We start from the raw sequence: 23,233 nt of genomic DNA, 5'->3' as shown, positions 1-23,233 counted from the left end.
TCAAAGCACAGCAGGCCAGGCAGCATCTCAGGAATAGAGAATTCGACGTTTCGAGCATAAGCCCTTCATCAGGAATGAGAGAGAGTAGCCAAGCAGGCTAAGATAAAAGGTAGGAAGGAGGGACTTGGGGGAGGGGCGATGGAGGTGGGATAGGTGGAAGGAGGTCAAGGTGAGGGTGATAGGCCGGAGTGGGGTGGGGGCGGAGAGGTCAGGAAGGAGATTGCAGGTTAGGAGGGCGGTGCTGAGTTGAGGGAACCGACTGAGACAAGGTGGGGGGAGGGGAAATGAGGAAACTGAAGAAATCTGAATTCATACCTTGTGGTTGGAGGGTTCCCAGGCGGAAGATGAGGCGCTCCTCCCCCAGCCGTCGTGTTGTTATGTTCTGCCGGTGGAGGAGTCCAAGGACCTGCATGTCCTCGGTGGAGTGGGAGGGAGAGTTAAAGTGTTGAGCCATGGGGTGATTGGGTTGGTTGGTCCGGGCGGCCCAGAGGTGTTCTCTGAAGCATTCCGCAAGTAAGCTGCCTGTCTCCCCAATATAGTGGAGGCCACATCGGGTGCAGCGGATGCAATAGATGATGTGTGTGGAGGTACAGGTGAACTTGTGGCGGATATGGAAGGATCCCTTGGGGCCTTGGAGGGAAGTGAGTGTGGAGGTGTGGGCACAAGTTTTACATTTCCTGCGGTTGCAGGGGATGGTGCCGGGGGTGGAGGTTGGGTTGGTGGGGGGTGTGGATCTGACGAGGGAGTCACGAAGGGAGTGGTCCTTGCGGAACGCTGATAGGGGAGGGGAGGGAAATATATCCTTGGTGGTGGGGTCCGTTTGGAGGTGGCGGAAATGACAGCGGATGATACGTTGTATGCGGAGGTTGGTGGGGTGGTAGGTGAGAACCAGTGGGGTTCTGTCTTGGTGGCGGTTGGAGGAGCGGGGCTCAAGGGCGGAGGAGCGGGAAGTGGAGGCGATGCGGTGGAGGGCATCGTCGATCATGTCTGGGGGGAATCTGCGGTCCTTGAAGAAGGAGGCCATCTGGGCTGTGTGGTGTTGGAACTGGTCCTCCTGGGAGCAGATGCGGCGGAGACGAAGGAATTGGGAATATGGGATGGAGTTTGTGCAGGGGGCAGGGTGGGAGGAGGTGTAGTCCAGGTAGCTGTGGGAGTCAGTCGGTTTATAGTAGATGTCTGTGTTGAGTCGGTCGCCCGAGATAGAGATGGAAAGGTCTAGGAAGGGGAGGGAGGAGTCTGAGACAGTCCAGGTAAATTTCAGGTCGGGATGGAAGGTGTTAGTAAAGTTGATGAACTGTTCAACTTCCTCGTGGGAGCACGAGGCAGCGCCGATACAGTCATCGATGTAGCGGAGGAAAAGGTGGGGGGTGGTGCCAGTGTAGTTGCGGAAGATGGACTGTTCCACATATCCTATGAAGAGGCAGGCATAGCTGGGGCCCATGCCGGTGCCCATGGCAACTCCTTTAGTTTGGAGGAAGTGGGAGGATTGAAAAGAGAAGTTATTCAGGGTGAGGACCAGTTCAGTCAGTCGAAGGAGGGTGTCAGTGGAAGGGTACTGGTTGGTGCGGCGGGAAAGGAAGAAGCGGAGGGCTTTGAGTCCTTCGTCTTGGGGGATGGAGGTGTACAGGGACTGGATGTCCATCGTGCAGATAAGGCGTTGGGGACCGGGGAAGCGAAAATCCTGGAGGAGGTGGAGGGCGTGGGTGGTGTCCCGAACGTAGGTGGGGAGTTCTTGGACTAAAGGGGACAGGACCGTGTCGAGGTATTGGGAAATGAGTTCGGTGGGGCAGGAGCAGGCTGAGACAATGGGTCGGCCGGGGCAGGCAGGTTTGTGGATTTTGGGCAGGAGGTAGAAATCTGCAGACCTATTTTTTTACTCGGATTCTATATGCTAACAATTCTATAAACAGACATTGTCAAGTCAGATTTTGCCAGGATCAAGTATGGCAGCGCCCGTGCTGGTCGCGGCGCGGGGCCGGAGGCTGGGAGCCGGAAACGGAAGTGTCGCCAGCAAGGGGTGGGGTCAGGTTGACCCAGTCGGCGGCTGCAGATGGCGGCGCCATGGGCGGCGGGAGCCCGGAGCCGAGTACGGGATCGGCGCTGGAGGCTCCGGGACACCGACCTGATTACCGGCGGCGTCAGCAAGCTGGAGCCCGGGCCGCAGGTGAGGGAGAGCCCCGCCTGGGTTTCCCGGCCGGAAAGCGGCTCTGGCAGCAGCCGGCGACTGACACGTGTGCGCGGCCGGGACCGGCTGGGAGGACGGCGCGGGGTGTGGGGGGGGAGGAGGTGTCAGGGCCGGGGGCCCGAGGACAGGGAGCCGCGGAGAGGAGATGGGGAGGGGGGTGAAATACCGGTGTGTGTGTGTCCGTCCGACCGACCGACCGTGTCCAGGGGAAACACCGAGAGGCACTGGGGCCGACACCGGGACACGTGGGTGCGGCCAGGCCGGGCCGAGCCGGGCATCAGGAACCCCCTCCCCGAGATCTGCTCCCTTAGTGGGGGTGCACATTGAGACGGGGGGAGCCATTTAGCCCATCGTACTGGTGCTGGCCCAGTCCGGGAATGCCGCTCAGACGCAGCTCCTGTGAACGGTTCAAGCTCTGGGTTTCCTTGTCAGGCCATTGGGGCTTTTTAAGGCTTGATGTTTTAGCTGGTTCATATAAACAGGAAAGCTGGTGGGGCTGGATGTGCGAAATAATGCTTCAATTTTACAAAGCCCGGTTCAAACCACACGTGGAATGGGAACGTTTCTCAGCTGTAGATGTTGGCTTCGGAGGTAGCGTATTGCAGACTTCTCAAAACGTGACCTGGGCTCCCAAGATTTAAATTGCAGGAAATATTACAGAAACTCTAGTTGCATAGCCTGGAATGAGCCAGAGCGTTTAAGAGGTGGAAGTAGGAAAAAGATTTGCACGCAAAAAGGTTAAAAATTTGGACTGTCTTATGTAAACTGTAGTTGATGTGAGCTTAATGTGTTTTGTTCTCAAAGTTATTGACTAATATGGAGCAAAAATGAGACATAATTGCACTCAATAGCAGAAGAGTTTGAGATCTAAGTGGCTTCTTCCTGAACCTGTCCTGTCTCTGATCCCATATGTCTTTCTGTTATGCCTTGTCCCATCTCCATTTTTGGAAGCAAAAGATGACAATTGAGCTAAAAATCCACCCTAAATAAAATCTCACAAAATACTTCTAGTGTCAACAGTCATTGAGTAAGAAGTTAAAGTAGAAATGGAGTTGTGTTGCATAAGCTTTGAGGCAATAGGTTATACTGTCCTATAGTATGGAAATAGACCCTTCAGTCCAACTTGTCCATGCTGACCAAGTTTTTCATATTGAATTAGTCCCACTTACCTGCATTTGGCCCATATTCTCATAAACATTTCCTATTTATCTACTGGACCAAATGTCTATTAAATGTTGTAACTGTACCCGCGCCTGCCAATTCCTATGTAAGCCACCCTCTATGTGAAAACATTGCTCCACAGGTCCCTTTTAAATTTTTCTCCTCCCACCTTAAAATATGCCCCACCAGTTTTGGACACTAAGGAAAGGACTTTTGCTATTCACCTTATCTATGCAGCTCATGATTTTATAAACCTCTATATGGTCCCCCTTCAGTTTCCTACACTCGATTGAAAAAAGTGAATCTATCCAGCCTCTCCTTGTAACTCAAATCCTCTAGTCCCAATAACATCCATGTTAATTTTATCTGACCAGTCTCCAATTTAATAATATCCTTCCCATAGCAGGGTGTCCGGAACTTTATGCTGTACTCCAAAAGTGGCCTCACTAACATCGTGTATGACCTCAACATGACATCCCAATACCTATAGTCAGTGGTTTGAACAGTTCAGATTCAGTGGCAGAGGTACGAATACTGCGCCCATTTCGAGAGTCATTGTCAGACACTTCAGTCCAACTAGTCCATGCCAACCATAACCCCAAACTAACTCGTCCCACCTTCCTGTGCTTAGCCATATCCCTCCAAACATTTCTTATTCATGTACTTATTCAAATCTCTTTAGACATTGTAACTGTACTGGCATCCACACCTGAACCACTTTGTAACAATTGCCCCCATGCCTTTTTTAAATCTTTCTCCTCTCACCTTAAAAATATGACCCTGAGTCTTGAATCTCTTTTCCGCCCCCCCCCCCCCCCCCCCCCCCCACCTCCAAAAATACCCTGCCATTCACCATATCAACACCCTTCCTTCATGATTTTATAAACGCCTTTAAGGCCACCCCTCAACCTCCTGTGCTCCAGGAAGTCCCAACCTCTCCTTACAACACAAACTCTCCATTCCTGGCAACATCCTGGTAAATCTCTTTTAAACCCTCTCCAGCTTAATAATATCATTACTATAATAGGGCGATCAGAAACTGGACACAGTGCTCCAGAAGAGAACTCACTGATGTCCTGTACAACATCAACATAACACCCCAACTCCCAAACTCCGTGGTCTGTGCAATGAAGACAAGCGTGCCAAATGCCTTCATAACTACTCCATCTATATGTGACACAAGCTTCAAAGAATTATGTACCTGAACCCGTAGGTCTCTATTCTGCTATACTGCCTAATGTTCTACTTTTAATTGTATCAGTTTGTCCGTACTTGTTTTTCCAAAATGTAATACCTGGCATTTATTCAAATTAAGCTCCATCTGCCACTCTTCAGCCCATTGACCCAATTGATCAAGATCTCTTCGCAATCTTAGATCATCCTTTTCACTGTCCATAAATTTGTCATCTGCAAGCTTACTAACCATGCCTTTTATATTCTCACCTATATCATTTGTATAAATTACAAGAAAAAAACGGACCCAGCATTGACCCCAGTAGAACACTGCTGGTCATCCTCCACTATCATTCTGTCTCCTGCCATTAAGCTAGATTTGTATCCAATTGGCAAGCTCATCCTTATTGGTGTACCATGCAGTATTGGCTATTGTGATGTTTTGTGCATACATTTCCTTTTGGTTTCTGTTGATCTTATATTCATGTGCTCATTTTGACTCTGTCTGATATTGCCTCTGTACGATTTCCAGAATAGATTGTTGCCCAATGAGGAGAGTGAGAGAATTTCAAGAAGTTTGTTCTCGTACCTTTTTATTTACAATTGCTTTGAATTCACTTCAGGGTCAGAATCTCGAGGATTACCATTTACCTTCCAGCCTTCTCACCGTTGCAGATTCAGATCTAGGAGGGATTTCAGGAAGTTTTCCTGGCTGCATTGATCAGTCTATAATCTCCATAATTGAAGCTACAGCACAAACAGAGGTGGGTTTAATAGTTGTGAATGCACCAAGATTCTTTCCATTGGCCATGAGCTGGTCCTATACCCTTTAATGGCACACTGGCCCCTTGCCCAACATGTTCCTTTTGGGAAAGTTAACTGTTTACATGTTTTTGTGCCACCTCTCTAATCATGGGGTGAGCATGTCCAGGTCTCACACTATCTTATAATCCATTGTCAGTCTTCTTAACCTCACTGCACGCTTTCTTTATTTTTTTCTTCTTGGTGTAAATAAATTCTTAAATATCATTCCCTTTCCTAATTCCTGGATCAAACAAAGGTATATTCAGGCAAGCATAATATTAAGCAGCAATGTTTTAAAAATTGAATACTGAGAAAGAGTTGAAAGAGGATAATGTTTGATTTTATTTCAACAAGTGACAGGTTCTATAATGGGGCTGACTATATTTGGAGAGGGGTAAGAGACGATGCTTCATTCCTGACTGGTACTGCTACTATCAGCTTGCAGTAAAGCCAACAGTCACTCTCCATCTGCAACCAATTGATTTGAAAGTCACATTCAGCTTATATTGAAGAATAATAATTCCAAACAAGACTTTAAATATTTAAGCTTTCAAGTCTTGACTCTCTAAAGCAACCTGACGAAATATCCAACAGGTTTATTTGGAAGCACTATGCAGAGCACTGCTTCTTCAGGTGGTTGTGGAGCAGAGCCTGGATTTTCTTGTTGGTTAGAAAACATTTTATATGCAGGTTCTCTTCTAGACAAACTTATTCTGAGTTAAGGTTTTGCTTGCATCTATGATCAGGCAAGTATTAACCTTTAAAGAGCACTAAATGATAAAAACAGTGTAACATTCTTGTCTAAAGGTATCAATGCTCTCATGAGTAGCTATTAGGGGCAGCATGGTGGCTCAGTAGTTAGCTGTGCTGCCTCACAGCACCAGGGACCTATGTTCGACTCCAGCCTTGAGTGACTGTCTGTGTGAGTTTCCTCCGGGTGCTCTGGTTTCCTCTCACAGTCCAGAGATGTGCATGTTGGGTGAATTGGCCATGCTAAATTGCCCATAGTGTTCAGGGATGTGTAGGCTAGGTGCATTAGTCAGGGGTAATGTAGAGTAATAGGTTTAAGGGAATGGGACTGGGTGGGATACTGTTCGGAGGGTTGGTGTGGACTTGGGCCAAATGGCCTGTTTCCGCACTGGAGGGATTCTAATTCTAATTAGATTGTTCTCGATGTTGGAATTTCGTAATGAATCAGTTCCCCATTTGGATGTTAGAGAGTGCTCCTGGTACTCCCGTGTGTTCACTCTTTGGATGACCCTCAGACCTGTCAGGTTGATAACTCAGATTTATAATTCAAATGCGTCCGCTCTCCTTTGGCTTGGTATTGTTTTTTGACTTGAAGAGAATTGTGTGGTGTTATGTTTATTTGTTTCCTTTTGGTTTCTGTTGATTTTCTATTAACATTGCTCCTACTGACTCTGTGATATTGCCTCTGCACTATTTCCAGAATAAGCTGTTTCTAGATGAGGAAAGTGAAGCATCACTACTAACAGCCTTGACCGAGATACTGGATAGTGTTGATGATGAAAATCCCTCTCCATTTGATTGCATTCCTGACTCTGAGCTATTTGCCCCACCAAAGGATGATCAAGAGTGCCTTCTGGTACGTATAGACAAATGTGTGAAGGCATGACTATGCTGTTAGGTGGATGTTGTCAGTTGTGAAAGCTTACTGGTTTATATCATAATGTTACAGAGGAAGAGGAGGTATTGACTCAGCTCAAATCTGATCAATTATAGCACAGTTGATCTGTTGAGAGCTGTACCAAGAAAAGTTTAATAATACAAAAGGAAAATACTGATGCTAAAAAACTGAAGCAAATGTAGAATATGCTATATCCATAGAGAGGGAGACCAAGCTAACTGTCAGGTCAACCAACTGTCATCAATTTATTAATCTCAATCTTGAAAGCTATAGGCACACACATCGTTCTTTTTTTTTGTGTGGGAAGTGTCTCAGATTTCTACAGCCCTTTATGTAGACAATACTTCTTGATTTAATTGCTGAACAGCTCAGCTCCAGTTTTGGCACTGCTCCATCTAGTTTTACATTCCTTGTCCATAAGGATAGATTTCACACTTTTGAATCCTGTTATCATTTTAAATGCCTCAATTAACCTTCTAAACCTAAAGGAATGCAAGCATCTTTATGCAACCTGTGAACATAATGTATACCTTTTAACCTTGAAGTTGTTTTGGTGATTCTGTCCTGAACCCACTCCAAGGCTGATATGTCATTCCAGACATGCAGCACTCAGCTAAACACACTGACTCCAGATTGACTCTGACTATAACTCTTTACAACTGAAGTGTCACTTCCTCCCTTTTTAATCTAGCCCCTTGAGGCCAGATTCTAATTGGCTTCCTACATCCTGTTTGTATCTATGATTTTAGTACTTGAACGCTGAAATGCATTCATGGTTCCATAGCTCCCAGTCTCTTGGCATTCAGCAGTAGTCTAGTGTATTATCACTGGATTGTTAATTCAGAAACTCAGCTAATGGTCTGGGGACCCGAGATTGAATTCTGCCATGGCAGATGTTGGAATTTGAATTCAATAAAGAACCTGGGGTTAAAGCTCTAATAATGACCATGAAACCATTGCTGATTGTCTGAAAAACCGATTTGGTTCACTAATGTTCTTCAGGGAAGGAAATCTGTCATCCTTACCTGGTCTGGCCGATATGTGACTCTGGACACACTGTAACGTGGTTGACTCTTCATTGCCCTTTGGGTAATTAGGGATGGGCAATAAAGGCTTGCCTAGCCAGTGATGCCTACATCCTGAGTGTATTAAAAGAAACAAAATTTACAAGTATTCAGATTTGATCCCGGTGAATGAGTGACTTTCTTTTGGTGTGCTGCCTTTCATGATGCCTAATATAGGCTCTGTTTCTCTCGTACACTTTCTCATTTAATTTTGCTGTTCCCTCAGGTTGGACATCAGTCTTGTGCCACGTTTCCAGATTTAGGAAAAGAACCTTTTGGACACGTGGTGCCAACTGCTCCAAGGGATCTGAATGCCCAGTGGAGATCAGAGAAGCTGATGAATAGAAGTTTTGGAGAGGAGACTTCAAAGCAACGTAGTGATGGCGAGGAAGAGGAGGAAGAGGATCTGATCAGTAATTGTCAGGGTGTATCAGAGTTGGGACCCGGTGACTCATTGGACTTGCAGTTGGGTGAACAGCTTGACGCAGTAGGGTTGGAGAACAACGTAACACTGGTACTTGAAAGCAGTTCACCATGTGCACACGATGTTCCGATGTCTGACCAAGTCAAGGATGTTCGTCTCCACTGTTTGCCCAATGGAGTGATGTGTCTGGGGACAGACATTGAGCTAGCAGACAGCATGATTGAACTGGAGGTTCATGTGGTCCAGGAGAATGAAGTACAGGATCTGGAGTTACCGATAGTGCTGTGTGCGAATAGTGAGCACCTACTGCAGATGATAGGAGAGAATGACGTGGAGTCTGTGCTAGCTAAAGACCCTGGTCCAGAGAGCCCGCCACAAACCTTAAAGCAACAGGAAATCTCTCCACCCTCCCCAGTCACAGTACCAAGTGAACGGTTGAGAAAAACATCAGGATCTGATGAAATTCTAATTCCTGTGCAGCTGGACCGTGCTGAAACATCATGTGAACATCACAGTCTTGAGACCCAGGTTCAAGCAGCAGAAGATCAGGAACACTCCATCAAAGTCCAACAGAAACAGGAGTCTCAATTTCTAACCCAACAAACAGAACAAGATGTGAGGAGAATCAAAACTAGAGACGTTACTGCCAGGAGGGAGAGCAGCCAAGTCACCGCATTTAGCAAGGGTGCAAAAGAGCCACATAATCCATCACCATGTGAGAGCGAGCCTGCACTGGGAGGTTGCAGCATTCGCCAGTCAGTCGAGCCTCAGCCTGGGCATGGAGTCACACTTGCAAATGAGGCCATACACCCTCAACAAAGTGTAGACAATGAGCCTGTTCCGGTATCCCAGTGCCCTAAGTCAGACCTGATAAGTCAGCATCCTGGGTCTACTTCATCCACAATATCACCATTGTCTACTTGTGATGTGCAGTCTCCTGCTGTTCTTGAAACAACCACCAATGAATCCAAACTGCGATCAATCAGCCTCCAACAGTATCGGCTGCGACTCCAACAACGAAAACGAGATGGTGTCCTCTCAGTGCCTGAGAAACCAAAACTTGGTACTGATACTAACAGCAAGAGTGCCTGGCCTGTTGTCCCCATTCAGTCCATTGTCCAGGGGGAGCTCAGTATTTTGCCATTAGAACCTGCTGGACATGTGGTCAGAAGGCAGGCCTCTCCTGCTCAGGTCCCTCTGCTCCACCTGCGGGACTCACCTCAAGGACAAGCTGCTCCCATCCAGGTCCTATCCAAAGATAAGCATACCCCATTCACCCATCAAGCAATCCCACCTACTGCAAAACTGCCTACTTGCTCTGTAACTCCATCCTCTGTGGCACTACCTGCCGGCCACCTGGCTCCACCATCTGTGGGACATCTGACTCCACCCAGTCTGCCCCCATCTACCCCTCTGTCACCACCCACCTGTCACCTACCTCCACCACCTGTGGCCTTGCCCTCCCACCACCTGCCACCACCACCTGTGGTCCTGACACCTCACCACCTGCCCCCACCCCCTGTGGCCCTGCCCCCCCATCACCTGCCCCCACCCCCTGTGGCCATGCCTCCCCATCACCTGCCCCCACCCCCTGTAGCCATGCCTCCCCATCACCTGCCCCCACCCCCTATGGCCATGCTGCCCCCTCACCTGCCCCCACCACCTGTGGCCATCCCTCCTCACCACCTGCCCCCACCCCCAGTGGCTGTGTCCAACCACCACCTGCCCCCACCGTATCTGTGCTCACCCCCTATGGCCCTGCCCACCCATCATCTGCCCCCACCTCCTGTGGCCCTGCCCACACTATCACCACCCAGCCACCCCCTGACCCAAACGCCATCTGCTTGTCATTTGGCCAAACCTTTTATTGTACCATCCAACCACTGCCTGACTCTTCCCACTGTGCCCCCACCATTCCCACCATTGGTCCCACCCCCTTTGACCCCTCATGCTCCTCCTCAGGCACGACCCACTTCTAATGCATTATCTGCTCCACCACCTGGTCAGGCTCCACCCATTCTTGTCCAGTCCGTGCCTGCTCAGGCTCCACTGACTGTCCAGTCTCCACCTACTCTCCTGGCCAAACCACCACCTGCTCAGGCTCTGGCCGCACCGGCTCTGGCCCCAGCCACAACCACTTTGACCATTCCTGCCCAGGCCCCGGCCGCCCCCTCCCTGGCCCCTCCTGCGCAGGCCCCGGCCGCCCCCTCCCTGGCCCCTCCTGCGCAGGCCCCGGCCGCCCCCTCCCTGGCCCCTCCTGCGCAGGCCCCGGCCGCCCCCTCCCTGGCCCCTCCTGCCCAGGCCCCGGCCGCCCCCTCCCCGGCCCCTCCTGCCCAGGCCCCAGCCGCCCCCTCCCCGGCCCCTCCTGCCCAGGCCCCGGCCGCCCCCTCCCTGGCCCCTCCTGCCCAGGCCCCGGCCGTCCCCTCCCCGGCCCCTCCTGCCCAGGCCCCGGCCGCCCCCTCCCCGGCCCCTCCTGCCCAGGCCCCGGCCGCCCCCTCCCCGGCCGCCCCCTCCCAGGCCCCGGCCGCCCCCTCCCAGGCCCCGGCCGCCCCCTCCCAGGCCCCTTCTGCCCAGGCCCCGGCCCCTCCTGCCCAGGCCCCGGCCGCCCCCTCCCAGGCCCCTCCTGCCCAGGCCCAGGCCCCGGCCCCTCCTGCCCAGGCCCCGGCCCCTCCTGCCCAGGCCCCGGCCGCCCCCTCCCCGGCCCCTCCTGCCCAGGCCCCGGCCGCCCCCTCCCCGGCCCCTCCTGCCCAGGCCCCGGCCGCCCCCTCCCCGGCCCCTCCTGCCCAGGCCCCGGCCGCCCCCTCCCCGGCCGCCCCCTCCCAGGCCCCGGCCGCCCCCTCCCAGGCCCCTTCTGCCCAGGCCCCGGCCCCTCCTGCCCAGGCCCCGGCCGCCCCCTCCCAGGCCCCTCCTGCCCAGGCCCAGGCCCCGGCCCCTCCTGCCCAGGCCCCGGCCCCTCCTGCCCAGGCCCCGGCCCCTCCTGCCCAGGCCCCGGCCCCTCCTGCCCAGGCCCCGGCCGCCCCCTCCCAGGCCCCTCCCGCCCAGGCCCCTCCTGCCCAGGTCCCAGCCGCCCCTGCCCAGGCCCCTCCTGCTCAGGCCCCCTCCCCGGCCCCTCCTGCCCAGGCCCCGGCCGCCCCCTCCCCGGCCCCTCCTGCCCAGGCCCCGGCCGCCCCCTCCCCGGCCCCTCCTGCCCAGGCCCCGGCCGCCCCCTCCCCGGCCCCTCCTGCCCAGGCCCCGGCCGCCCCCTCCCCGGCCCCTCCTGCCCAGGCCCCGGCCGCCCCCTCCCCGGCCCCTCCTGCCCAGGCCCCGGCCGCCCCCTCCCCGGCCCATCCTGCCCAGGCCCCTTCCACTGTGGCTGCTCCTACTTCGGCCACCGCGTCACCCACTCTGTCCCTTCCTGGTCTGGTCCCGGCCCCCCTTCCTCAGGCTCCAGTGGCTCCCACTCTGCCCGAACCCCCTGCGGCCCATCCTGCATGGGCCCTAGCTGCACCCGCTGTGGCCCCTCCTGCTTTGGCTCCTCTCCACGCAGCCCCTCCTGCTCCGGTCCTAGCCACCCAATGCAGTTTCACGCAACAACTGTCAAATGACACTCCAAACAGGATAAGGCAGAAAGTAGTACCTCCAGTTCTCCCAGGGAGCTTGAAACCTCTAAACAAAACCTCAATCTTGGCCCTACAGCCTCAGCAAGTCCCGACCACATCAGTCCACAAAGCCCTCATCCCACCTGCCAGAACTCCTCCACCATCAACTCTAATGTCAGGGGATTCAGAGTGCCCATCACTGCTGCCTGTGATCGGGCCTCATGATGCTGCTTCAGAGGAGGATATTCCACGCTGTCAGAATGACTTGCTGCCTGAATCTGTCCAGAGAACTACAATGGAGACTATGCTCACAACATCTCCATCAGTCCCACTCTCTGAGCCTCCTCCAGTGCAGCAACTTCAATCATCCACGGCAACCCAGGCATATGAAGGAGTTGATCAGGGCAACCTTAAAGGTGTGTAACCAGTAACCATCTTGTCAAGGCATGTATGGCATTTGTGAATGAATGAGGAGGAAATATGGCAATAGGTCCTGGTCAGTGTTGTTTTACGTTGAAAGTGAGGGGGTCTCCATTTTGATCAAGTTTGCAGTTGTTTCCTGGCCTCTGCCAAACTCTAAAAGTCATTATTCTTAATACGAAAACAGTGAATGTTGGCAAGCTTTTCAGGTACTAGTATCAAAGCAAGACTTAGTGGGCAGGGTGTTTATTTGCACTTTTTTTATCTGGGTATTTAATAATAATCAGGAGCAGGTTAAGGCAGGCTAGGGGTGCTCAAGGCAGTTGTAATGCCTCAAATTCATACTTTAGGTCAGCAAACATTGTGATTGGTAAGTTACTCCTTTACCTTGGAAATCTAGGATACTGGTCATGAATGTAAGAAATGCACCTCATTTTGAGATTTAGTGTTGCAGCTTGATGTCGTGTCTGTAAAATGCTAATTTCTGATACATTTTGATCTTAATTCTGCTGACAGAATGTAAAACTGTTGATAAGGCCCTTCTCTGTAAATTACACTGATTACTGTTCTTAATTCATTCATGATAAGGTCCAGCCCTAATTGCCTTTGAACTGAGTGGCTTGCTAGGCCATTTTAAAGGGCAATGAAGGCCCATGTGTGGGCCAGACAGGATAAGGACGGCAGATTAACTTCCTTAATTTCAATGAACCAGATGGTTTTGTTATGACGTCAATGGTGGTTTTGTAGCTGCTGTCACTGCACCTAGCTTTATATCCCACATTTAGCTGATTTGAATTCCATTTCTGCTGCATTGGGATTAGAACATCCGCTCATGTGACATTTACCAGATCTCTGGTTTACTAGCTCAGTGTCATTACCACTGCGCTACTGTCTTTCATTCCCCCACTTACCCCTGATCAGTTCATTGACTGTACAAACTTCATTTTGCACATGAGAACATGCTGCCAGACATGGTTACAATCTGAACTCAACATTCCAGCTGGTGTTTGAAATCTGAGGAGTGGGGAGCTCTTTGAAGTTGTCACTGGCACAGGCTCCTACTTCCCGTCGGGTTGGTGCTGGAGAGGCAGAAGGCAATGGTTCTGTTAAATGATTTTGGGGAGAGGCAGGTAATGGGAATTTTGGGGAGGAGCAGGTTCTAGTATTGAGTTGCTGATGGTTTCTTTCCTCACTCCCAGCAGGAATTGAGGCAGCCGACCTGATGAGTTTATTGGAACAGTTTGAAGTCACTGAGGGTGAGACAAATTTCTGATTGGATGTGTGGATAGATGCAGTGGACCTGAGTCTGTGCATGACAGTTAAGAACTATGCACAGAGCTGGCGGTCCAGTTCGGCTGGTGTTTCGTACTGATTACTTTTTTGTTTCTTTTCCAGTGTCAGAAGAATCACCTGGGAACAGCAGTGGGTGAGTACAGTCTCTGTTCTTGGACAAGAGCTGCATTAAGGTCTCCTTCCTTGGTGTCTGGTATGGGGATGGGACACAGGACTTCCTGCTGGTGGCAGAGGATGCCTCCCAGATTAGGGTGGAAGGGAGAGTGAGCGTTCTGCACTTTAATCCTTTATTTCTGGGTTTGGGGCAGAAGTGTGGTCAGGTGCTCTTTGCTGTGCTGTGGCTAAAACGACTTCTCTTTTCAGGTCAGAGGTTCCTGAGGAGTGGAAACTGTTAGATCACATATTTGGAGCAGAATTGGCAAGTACAGCAGGTGAGTCTTAGTGGAAGGGATATGTGTAGAGGTTTCTGTTGGGGGGGATGTAAGTAGGGTAGGTAGAGGATGTGTGCACAGGGTTGGTGTAGGGATGGGTAAGTTGAGAACAGGGTTTGAGGGTGCAAGGTGGAGGTAGTATGTTTCTTTTAGGATGATTTGGGTTGGTGGAGTGTTACAGGGTCTGGACAGACAATGTGCTGGGAGCTTGTGCCTGCTGGTCTTCAGCAATTGGCTGGTATCAATGACCGTCTGCATCTCTTTGTAGGTTTGACGCCTCCAGCAACTCCTCCGCATCAGATATGGAAATCACTACCACCACCAGTGTGCTTTCTGGGCAAACGAAAGTTGCAGCAAACAGCTGAGGGCTTTGAAGGCTCTCCAGTTAGGACTGCGAAGCTGATTGATCCAAAGCCTATGGCACAGAATAACCGGACAAAGTGTTCAAGCCTGCAGCCTTCAGTTGAGCCCCCGCTCACTGCTGCCAATGGCTTTGGGGATCACATATATTGTTTGCCAAGAGTCAGCACCCAGTCGTCATCATGCAACATCTATCCACCGGCTGTGAGCCAGCCAGATGTTGCTTGCCGCTGGAATATCAAGCGCCAAGCTAACATTACCATTAAACCCATTACCTTCCTGAATCGTCAACGCCGAAGCCCAACTCATCAGGCCCGGACAGGGGACCAGCAGCGAGGAGCTGGCCCTGGTATTGAAAGGAACACGTCAGATTCCCAGAAGACATTGCCGGGAGTTCAGGTGTCCTCCAACATGCTTCCCAATGGAACAGGAAGCGAGAAACCCAGTAGGAGCTTCTCATCAGCAGTGGACCAAAGAAACATTGGAGGCGACACTGCAGAGGGAAACTGTTGTGTAATTGTAGCTCCCTCTCCAAATGGAGAGACTGAGGGGAGCAAACCTTTTGATTCTTCCCATTGTTCAAGAAGGACTCGGACCTCCCCGTGCTATAGGCACCAGCGGTATCTTAGCTCCTCAAGTTCCACATCCTGCTCCCGCTCTCGGTCCCGGTCCCATTCTCCTACACGGAAAAGGAGACGGTGAGATTTAAATGAAAACCCTTTGTCTGAATGCTAAAACAAGACTGTTCAATATGCCATAAATATATCTATATACTTACAATTCAATCTTATAACTGACAAGTCCAGCCTGAACCGTCTCAAATTATTGAAAGTGATCCAGGTAGATGGGTTATTGAAATGCTGTAAGCAGGTAGAGAAAATGGTCGAGGTCAAATGGAATGTTGACCCATCACTTCTAAAGGACGTAGAATACAAAGGAGTAAAAGTCATTTATCAGCTGTACAGGTTACACCACCGCAATAAGCCATTCTGCTTCTGCCTTTGAAAAGATCATAACTGATCTGTGGTCTCTATATTCCAGCTTTTCCACATCTCCTTGACTCCCTTGTAGATCAAACATCTGTATAACCTGGCCTCAATGTACTCAGCGACTTGGTATTTGTTGCTCCTTGTGAAAGAGAATTCCACAGGCTAATGGCCCTCTGGAGGAAGGAATTGTTGGTTGTCTCCAGCTTAAATGAGAAACTTTTTTTTTAGGAAAAACTATTCCATTACGGGGAAACATCCTCTCAGCACCCACCCATTAACCCCACCTCTGAAATGTTGTATATTTCAATTAGATCACCCATCATTCTAAACTCAAGGAGAATGGGTCCAACTTGCCTCTGGGCTGCTTTTATAATGGTTGCAGCATTATACATCTTCTCCATTTGATACCCTTTCTAACTTTCTTAGTTAGCCATGAATTGCACTTTCTTTCCATCTCTTTTCCTGAATCAAATAGATCTTTAGTTAAAATTATGGAATATCTCCTTGTGTCTGTTACCATTTGTCTACCATCTTAATTTTTAACCTATTTTCCTATTCCAGTTTAGCCAACTAAGTCATCAGATCTTTTGTCATTGCCTTTTATTTAAGTTTAAGATTCTGGTTCCAGGCTCACATTTCTTAGAAATTGAATGTGAAATTCTATCGGTTTGTGACAATAGAATTATCTCAACCTAAACCTATGCCCTCTAGTTCTAGACTCCATCCCAGGGAAAAGGCCTTGTCTATTTACCCTATCATAAGACCATAAGACATAGGAGTGGAAGTAAGGCCATTCGGCCCATTGAGACCACTCTGCCGTTCAATCATGGCTGATGGGTATTTCAACTCCAATTACCAGCATTCTCCCCGTAGCCCTTAATTCCTCGTGACATCGAGAATCTATCAATCTCTGCCTTGAAGACATTTAGCGTCCCGGCCTCCACTGCACTCCGTGGCAATGAATTCCACAGGCCCACCACCCTCTGGCTAAAGAAATGTCTCCGCATTTCTGTTCTGAATTTAACCCCTCTAATATTAAGGCTGTGTCCACGGGTCCTAGTCTCCTCGCCTAACGGAAACAATTTCCTAGCATCCACCCTTTCCAAGCCATGTATTATCTTGTACGTCTCTATTAAGTCTCCCCTTAATCTTCTAAACTCCAATGAATACAATCCCAGGATCCTCAGCTGTTCCTTATATGTTAGACCTACCATTCCAGGGATCATCCGTGTGAATCTCCGCTGGACACGTTCCAGTGCCAGTATGTCCTTCCTGAGGTGTGGGGACCTATAACTAGACACAGTACTCTAAATGGAACCTAACCAGAGCTTTATAAAGTCTCAGTAGCACATATCTGCTTTTATATTCCAACCCTCTTGAGATAAGAGACAATCCCCTATCCATGCCCCTCGTGACTTCATAAACATCAGTAAGGTCACCCCTTACCCCCTGATGCTCCAGAGAAAACAAGCCCAAGCCTATTCAGCCTCTCCATATAGCTCAAGCCCTCCAATCCTGGCAACCTACTTGTAAATCTTTTCTGACCTCCCTGTAGAAGGGGGGGCCTGAATTCTCTTTCCCATTTTTTATATACAAGGCTTTATTGAGTTACCAACCCACCACTTTTTCCTTTCTTTTTCTTGCCTTTTCAAAATGTCATTGTCCCAGCTATAGTCGCTGGGACAGGAAAAGAGATGAAAAGAAAGTGCAATTCATGGCTAACTAAGGAAGTTAGAAAGGGTATCAAATGGAGAAGATGTATAACGCTGAGACCATTATAAAAATAGCCCAGAGGCAAGTTGGACCCATTCTCATTGAGTTTAGAATGATGGGTGATCTTACCTGCCATATTACTCAGTATTTCTATTTGAGTAATCGATTCATCTATCTTGTTTTTAAATCTTTGTGTATTCACCTAAAGGGTCCTTGTTTCTGCATATTTATCATTTTCCTCTACTTTGTCCTTGTTTGCTATTGTGCAATGTTTGTGTAATCTGTCCCTTTCTGTCCCCTGGTTATCGTGACCTACATGGCATTGCTACACTACTATCTGTCTTCCGCTTTAAATTCCAAATCTTCCTCCATCTCTTCAGTTTATAGCCCTCTCTACAGCCAGAATTACATCACTCAATGGAAGGTGTTGGGGTATCGGCAGAGCCAAGGGGCTTGTAATCCAAAGCCCCAGTTAATGCTCTGGGGCATGTGAGTAGGTGTCCATGAATTGTCCATTGACAGTTCAAAACAGTTTCATTGGTTGTAAGTGCTCTGAATGTCTTGAGGTGATGGAACCTTTGGTCAATTGCAAGGCTTAGTAACTTCGACGAAATGTGTCCAAGGCAATGCAATTAATGGACGGTGGCTCATTCTTTTAGACCTTAAGAATAAAACCAGGAATAATGTTATGCCGGGGAACCTGGTCTGCTTTGCTTTTCATAAAGCTACTAGAGCAGGTTAGTTTTATTCTGTAAATATTGCCTTTCCACTACTATTGGCTGGAGCTTATGGGCTTTTTTACCAACTCTGCTTGGGCATTGTTCAACATTGTTTTGTAACAGAGATAGTTGCAGCAAGGGAAGCTGAGAGATTTTGCTCATGTTTTGCCAATAACCCCATTCTGTTTGGGTGCAGATATGGCAGGAGACGATCTCGTCATTCTCGACACAGTTCACGATCAGATTCCAGATCGAGCTCACGTTCCAGGTCATGTTCCAGATCAAATTCAAGATCTGACTCTGGATCTAGATCCAGATCACGATCATCACGAAGACGCAGTGTTCATATGAGGTAACAAATCACTGAGCCTGGGGAGACAGTAGCAAGAATGGGATGTCCCTGACTGGGGGATATATCTTTAGCCGGGACACCTAGTGGTCGAAATGATTTTTGTTTTCCATGGCTGGGTGTCAGTAAGGAATGACAGTAAGGTGCCAGGATGGGTCTGTGGGGATTCCCTGGGTGCCACGATGGGTCTATGGGGATTCCCAGGGTGCTGGGATGGCCAGGAATGGCAATAGGGGGTCACTGTCATGCCCTCTTTGTTGCTGCTCATACTGTCTGGGTACATTTTAATTGTTGCTGTTTCTCTAGTTATTACGCAGATACTTACGACGTGTTTCCTGAGGAACCGAGATGTCAGTACTCGAGAGCTCACTCACGCAGAATTAATCAGCGACGGGAACTTGCTATAGTAAGCCGTTTATTCGACTACTCTGCCATCTCAGTTCAGATAGAGCCTGCAGCTCCCTGACCCCAGGCGTGCCACTCTATTTGAAGGCAGACTGACCCCTGAGTCGAGTTCTCCAGGGAGGGGGTGAATCCATGACCGAAGTTATCGTCCCCAATTTCCCCCTTGCTGTTCACTGTATGTCAGTAGCTGGGTACTGATGACCATTGGTGTAAATAAATCGTATCACTGTGGGTCCAAACCAAAGGACAGGAATTCAAGTTATGTTCTGGTCTATTTCCAAATAGGAAGAACGGCGAGTTGTTTATGTTGGGAAAATCCGGAATGGGATGTTGCGTGAGGAATTGAGGAGGCGATTCGAAGTGTTTGGAGAAATTGAGGATTGCAACATTTATTTTAGGAGTGAAGGGTAAGATCAGTATCTGCGAGTATTGTTCTGGAGTGTCGAGGTGAAGGTTTTACGCTGGCTGTTCCCTGTCTAGCAGTAATGAACCCTTTCCAGTGCACATTTAAACACCTTTTGTGAGACCTTTGTGCACCATACAGTTGGCCTTTATGATCTGACTCTTTTTTGAGGACATGCCAAGGTTGCCAACAAGATTGTGACAATATCCAGGTTTGGGCTTACAATTGGCAAGTAATATTTGTGCCACTCAAATGCCAGGCAGTGATCTTCACCACTAAGAGGCAATCTACCACCATTCCTTGATATCCAATGGTGTTACCATCACTGAATCACCCACTCTCATCAACATGGGGGTTACTATTGACCAGTAACTTGACTGGTCGTGTTGCATGTACCCTGTCTGTAAAAGCGGCAGAGGCTCTTATTTCAGCAAGTAACTCACCACTAGACTCCCAAATCCAGCTAAAAGACAAGTCAGGGGTGTGATGGCGTACTCACCACTTGCCTGAGCCTGTGCAGCTCCAGTGACACTGAAGAAGTTTAACATTATCCAAGACAAAGCAGCCCACTCGATTGGCACAACATCCACAAACATCCACTCCCTCCACCACTGATGCTCAGTAGCAGCAGTGTGTACTATCTATAAGATGCACCATAGAAATTCACCAAAGATCCTCAGACAGCACTTCCTAAACCCATGACCACTTCCATCTGGAAGGACAAGGATAGCAGATATTTGGAAACATCACCACATGCAAGTTTCCCTCCAAGCCATTCACCATCATGAGTTGGGGGTATATTGCTGTTCCTTCAATATCGCTGTATCATAGTCCTGGAATTCCCTCCCTAGGTCACTGTGGATCAACCTGCAACAGTTCAAGAAGGCAGTTTGCTGTCACCTCAAGGGCAACTACGGATAGACAGAAAATGCTGGCAGGCAGCAGTGCCTATGTCCCACAAGTGAATAAAAAAATCTATTTCCCATCTTTGACTGCACTCTTCTCTCCTCCTGTCTGATGGGCCATTCATTATTATTTTGGCTTTCTGTACCTTGGCGCATTTTACATCCGAGCTGTCAAAGCCATTCATTCCAGGGGCTTGTTACTGAATTTTATTTTTAAAAAATTCTTCCATGGGATGTGAGGGGCTGGAAAGGCATTTGTTGCCTATCCCTAATTGTGCTTAAATGGAGTGGCTCTCCAGGCCATTTCAGGGGGCAGTTGAGTCAACTGCATTGTTGTGGGTCTGGATTCATACATAAGCCACACTGGGTGAGGATAGCAGATTTCCTTCTCTAAAGGACAACTGTCAACCAGGTGGTTTTTATCATCATCAACAGTGGTTACGTGGACACCAGCAGAATAGCTTTTATCTTCTAATTAACCTGTTCAGAGATGTTATTACACACCTCTAGTGTAATTGGGATTTACCCCTCCAGGGTAGGACACCACCACTGCACCACGAGGGGTCCCTTTTTTGGATTTTCGTGCTGTACCAATTTTAGCTCTGGTTTAGAAAAGTTTTTTCTCCCAAATTTTTAAAATTAAATTCAGGTTTCTTCATTACCATGGTGGAATTGAAACCTGTGTCCCAGACCATTAGCCTAGGGTTCTAGATTCATGTTCAATGACATTGTCACTGTATTGCTGTCTCCCCTGATTCGGTGAAATGGGATTTTTTGTGTGACCCTGTCACATCTCCAGTGTGCTTGCCCCCAGTGGACACAGTTTCATTTTTCTCTGCACTTTGTTGAAATATTGTGCATTCTAATGTTTTGATCTGTGTTTAGCAACTCATCAAGAATTTCTGTTCAGCTGAGATTTTATTAACATATTCTAACTGGAGAATGTTCCTTTCAGAGATAACTATGGTTTTGTCACGTACCGTTACACATGCGATGCATTTGCTGCTATTGAGAATGGACAGACGTTGCGTAAACCTGACGAACTGCCCTTTGACCTCTGTTTTGGTGGCCGGCGGCAGTTTTGTAAAACCAATTATGCAGATCTAGGTGAGTTCAAGAAAATGCAAACTGGAGTTTGGCCTCCAGTTTTACCTCCATCCCAGCCTCATCCAGCATCATCTCAGCACCAGAGGGGATTAATGCACCTCCTTCCCCAAGTGTGTTATTGACCAGAGGCCTCGGGGAGATCAGTGTGTGGTCATTACTTCTGTTGCAACCATGATTTTTTCATAATTGTGGGTGAATGTGGAGTTAATCCTACCTGTGTTAGAGGTGAAATGGGAGTTATTCCTGTTTGTAATTGGGGTGAAAAACGTGGGGCTACTCCTGCCTGTATCGGGGTGAATAACGTGCCATAGATTCCCCATGGAATGGAAGCAGGCCATTTGGCCTGTCAAGTCAACACTGATCCTCTCAAGAGCATCCCACCCAGATCAACTCCCCTGCCCTGTAAGCTTACATTTCCCATGGCTAACCCACTTAGCCTGCACATCCCTGGATGCTGCAGGCAATTTAGCAAGGCCTATCCACCCTAACCTGCACATCTTTGGATTGTGGGAGGAAACCAGAGGAAACCCCTACAGACACGGCAAGAATGTGCAAACTCTATGCAGGCAGTTGTCCAAGGGTGGTATTGAACATGGGGTTCCTGGTGTTGAGGCACAGTGATGTCCACACTGTGGGGTTACTCCTATCTGAATTGGGGTGATTTTATTTTTCCATTAGGGTGTAAGCTGCAAAACGGCTATTATTTATTGCCGCACTTATCCTGGAGAAGGTGGTAGTGAAATATCGTCTTGAGCTGCTTGCAGCCTGTGGAGTTGGTCATGCCAACTGGCACTCAGCCTGGTTGCTGGCTCGAGTCTGACTGTTGTCCAGACCTTGTTTGTATGTGAACGCACATTTTCAGTATCTGAGCAGTTATGAATGATATGAGCATCCCCATTTCTGACCTTATGATGGAAGGAAGGCCATAGATGAATCAACTGAAGATGGTTGGACCTAGGACAGTGCCCTGAGGAACTCCTGCAGAGACGTTGTGAGGTTGAGATGACTGACCTCCAATAACCGTAACTGTCTTCCTTTGTGCTAAGTATAATTTGAACTGTGTGAAGGGATTTCCCCTTATTCCCATTGATACAGTTCTGCTAGAGTTCCAATTGTGATTTTTGTCATCAAGGGCAGTCATTCTCAACTCCTGTCTGGAGTTCAGCACTTTTATCCATGTTTTGATCTAGGCTTTAATAAGTTCCTGGTGGAATCCAGAGTTACTGCTTGCTGTACTGAGGGTGAATCTAATGACATGTCGGAGATTAATTGGAGAAAATTTTCTCTTTCAGATTCCAGTCATGCAGACTACAGTTCTTATTCAACCAAAAGCAAGTTTGACTCTTTAGACTTTGACACTTTATTAAAACAGGCCAAACGGAGTCTTCGGAGGTGACAGCAGTGACAGCGGAGGAGGGGAAGGAGTGCAAGGGAGAAGCAAGTCTGAGGGCATTGTGTCTCCTGTTTACATGCTGCTACTGGATCAGATTGAGATTTATATATAAACTCTAGGTGTCTGTGTGACTGACAATGCAAGAAGTGTCTTGCCATCTGCGTCAAGCAGTTCACACTTTGGAGAGATAAAAAGAAATCTTTTTAAAAAATCAAATAAAATATATCTGCTAAATGCTGTTGCTGATCATTTCAAAATATCAGATGGAGGAGAAAGTGAGTGATAGACTGGATGGGAGTGGAAAAGGAGTGTGTTAGGAAAGGCAGAGAATAATGGGTGGGAGTTGGGGAGAAAGGTGAACACTGGGAGGTACAGTGTTGCTACTTAATTTGCTTCCACCACTGAGAAGATTTCAGTTCCAACAATTGCTGCGCAATACATCTCGCTCAGATCACGAATAGGGTTCACTTTTCTGCCACTTTCCTCCTTCAATTTAAGCTTTGCATCTTACATACAAAATTTGGTACTTTTTATATATGCAAGTTTGGGTCACTAATCTTTTCCCAGAAAGAGTAGTAATCCTAATACCATTCCTTGGGGAGCACCACTCTTCATGCCTCCAATCTGATAAACCATTTGTTACTATTTGTTTTCTAACCCATGGCACATTTTATATTGGAGTTGCTGTACTTTTTTTAATCGTGGGGTT

At 48.7% G+C, this 23,233-nt stretch overlaps 1 protein-coding gene across 1 annotated transcript; it reads left to right on the top strand.

Moving 5' to 3' along the window:
• The first annotated feature begins 2,050 nt into the window (after positions 1-2,050).
• Positions 2,051-22,758, top strand: pprc1 (PPARG related coactivator 1). The gene is made up of 13 exons (XM_060841804.1): positions 2,051-2,164; positions 5,143-5,283; positions 6,774-6,929; positions 8,262-12,453; positions 13,657-13,713; positions 13,853-13,883; positions 14,114-14,181; positions 14,450-15,239; positions 18,159-18,314; positions 18,618-18,717; positions 19,002-19,123; positions 20,980-21,131; positions 22,424-22,758. The coding sequence occupies exons 1-13, from the start codon at positions 2,051-2,053 to the stop codon at positions 22,525-22,527; spliced, it is 6,183 nt and encodes a 2,060-aa protein (XP_060697787.1). The 3' UTR covers positions 22,528-22,758.
• The last annotated feature ends 475 nt before the right edge of the window (positions 22,759-23,233 follow it).

The sequence above is a fragment of the Hemiscyllium ocellatum genome, chromosome 22 (genome assembly GCF_020745735.1).
Source record: "Hemiscyllium ocellatum isolate sHemOce1 chromosome 22, sHemOce1.pat.X.cur, whole genome shotgun sequence".
NCBI classification, from domain to species: Eukaryota; Metazoa; Chordata; class Chondrichthyes; order Orectolobiformes; family Hemiscylliidae; genus Hemiscyllium; species Hemiscyllium ocellatum.
The sequence above is the reverse complement of the archived record's forward strand: the minus strand, read 5'-3'. Positions and strand labels throughout refer to the sequence as shown.

What these genes read in the sequence shown, in the direction of transcription:
- pprc1 (XM_060841804.1), top strand. Translation starts at nt 2,051, where the DNA reads ATGGCGGCGCCATGGGCGGCGGGAGCCCGGAGCCGAGTACGGGATCGG. An exon ending in ATTTATTTTAGGAGTGAAGG is followed by an intron (nt 19,124 to 20,979) that starts GTAAGATCAGTA and finishes TGTTCCTTTCAG; the next exon opens with AGATAACTATGGTTTTGTCA. An exon ending in AACCAATTATGCAGATCTAG is followed by an intron (nt 21,132 to 22,423) that starts GTGAGTTCAAGA and finishes TTTCTCTTTCAG; the next exon opens with ATTCCAGTCATGCAGACTAC.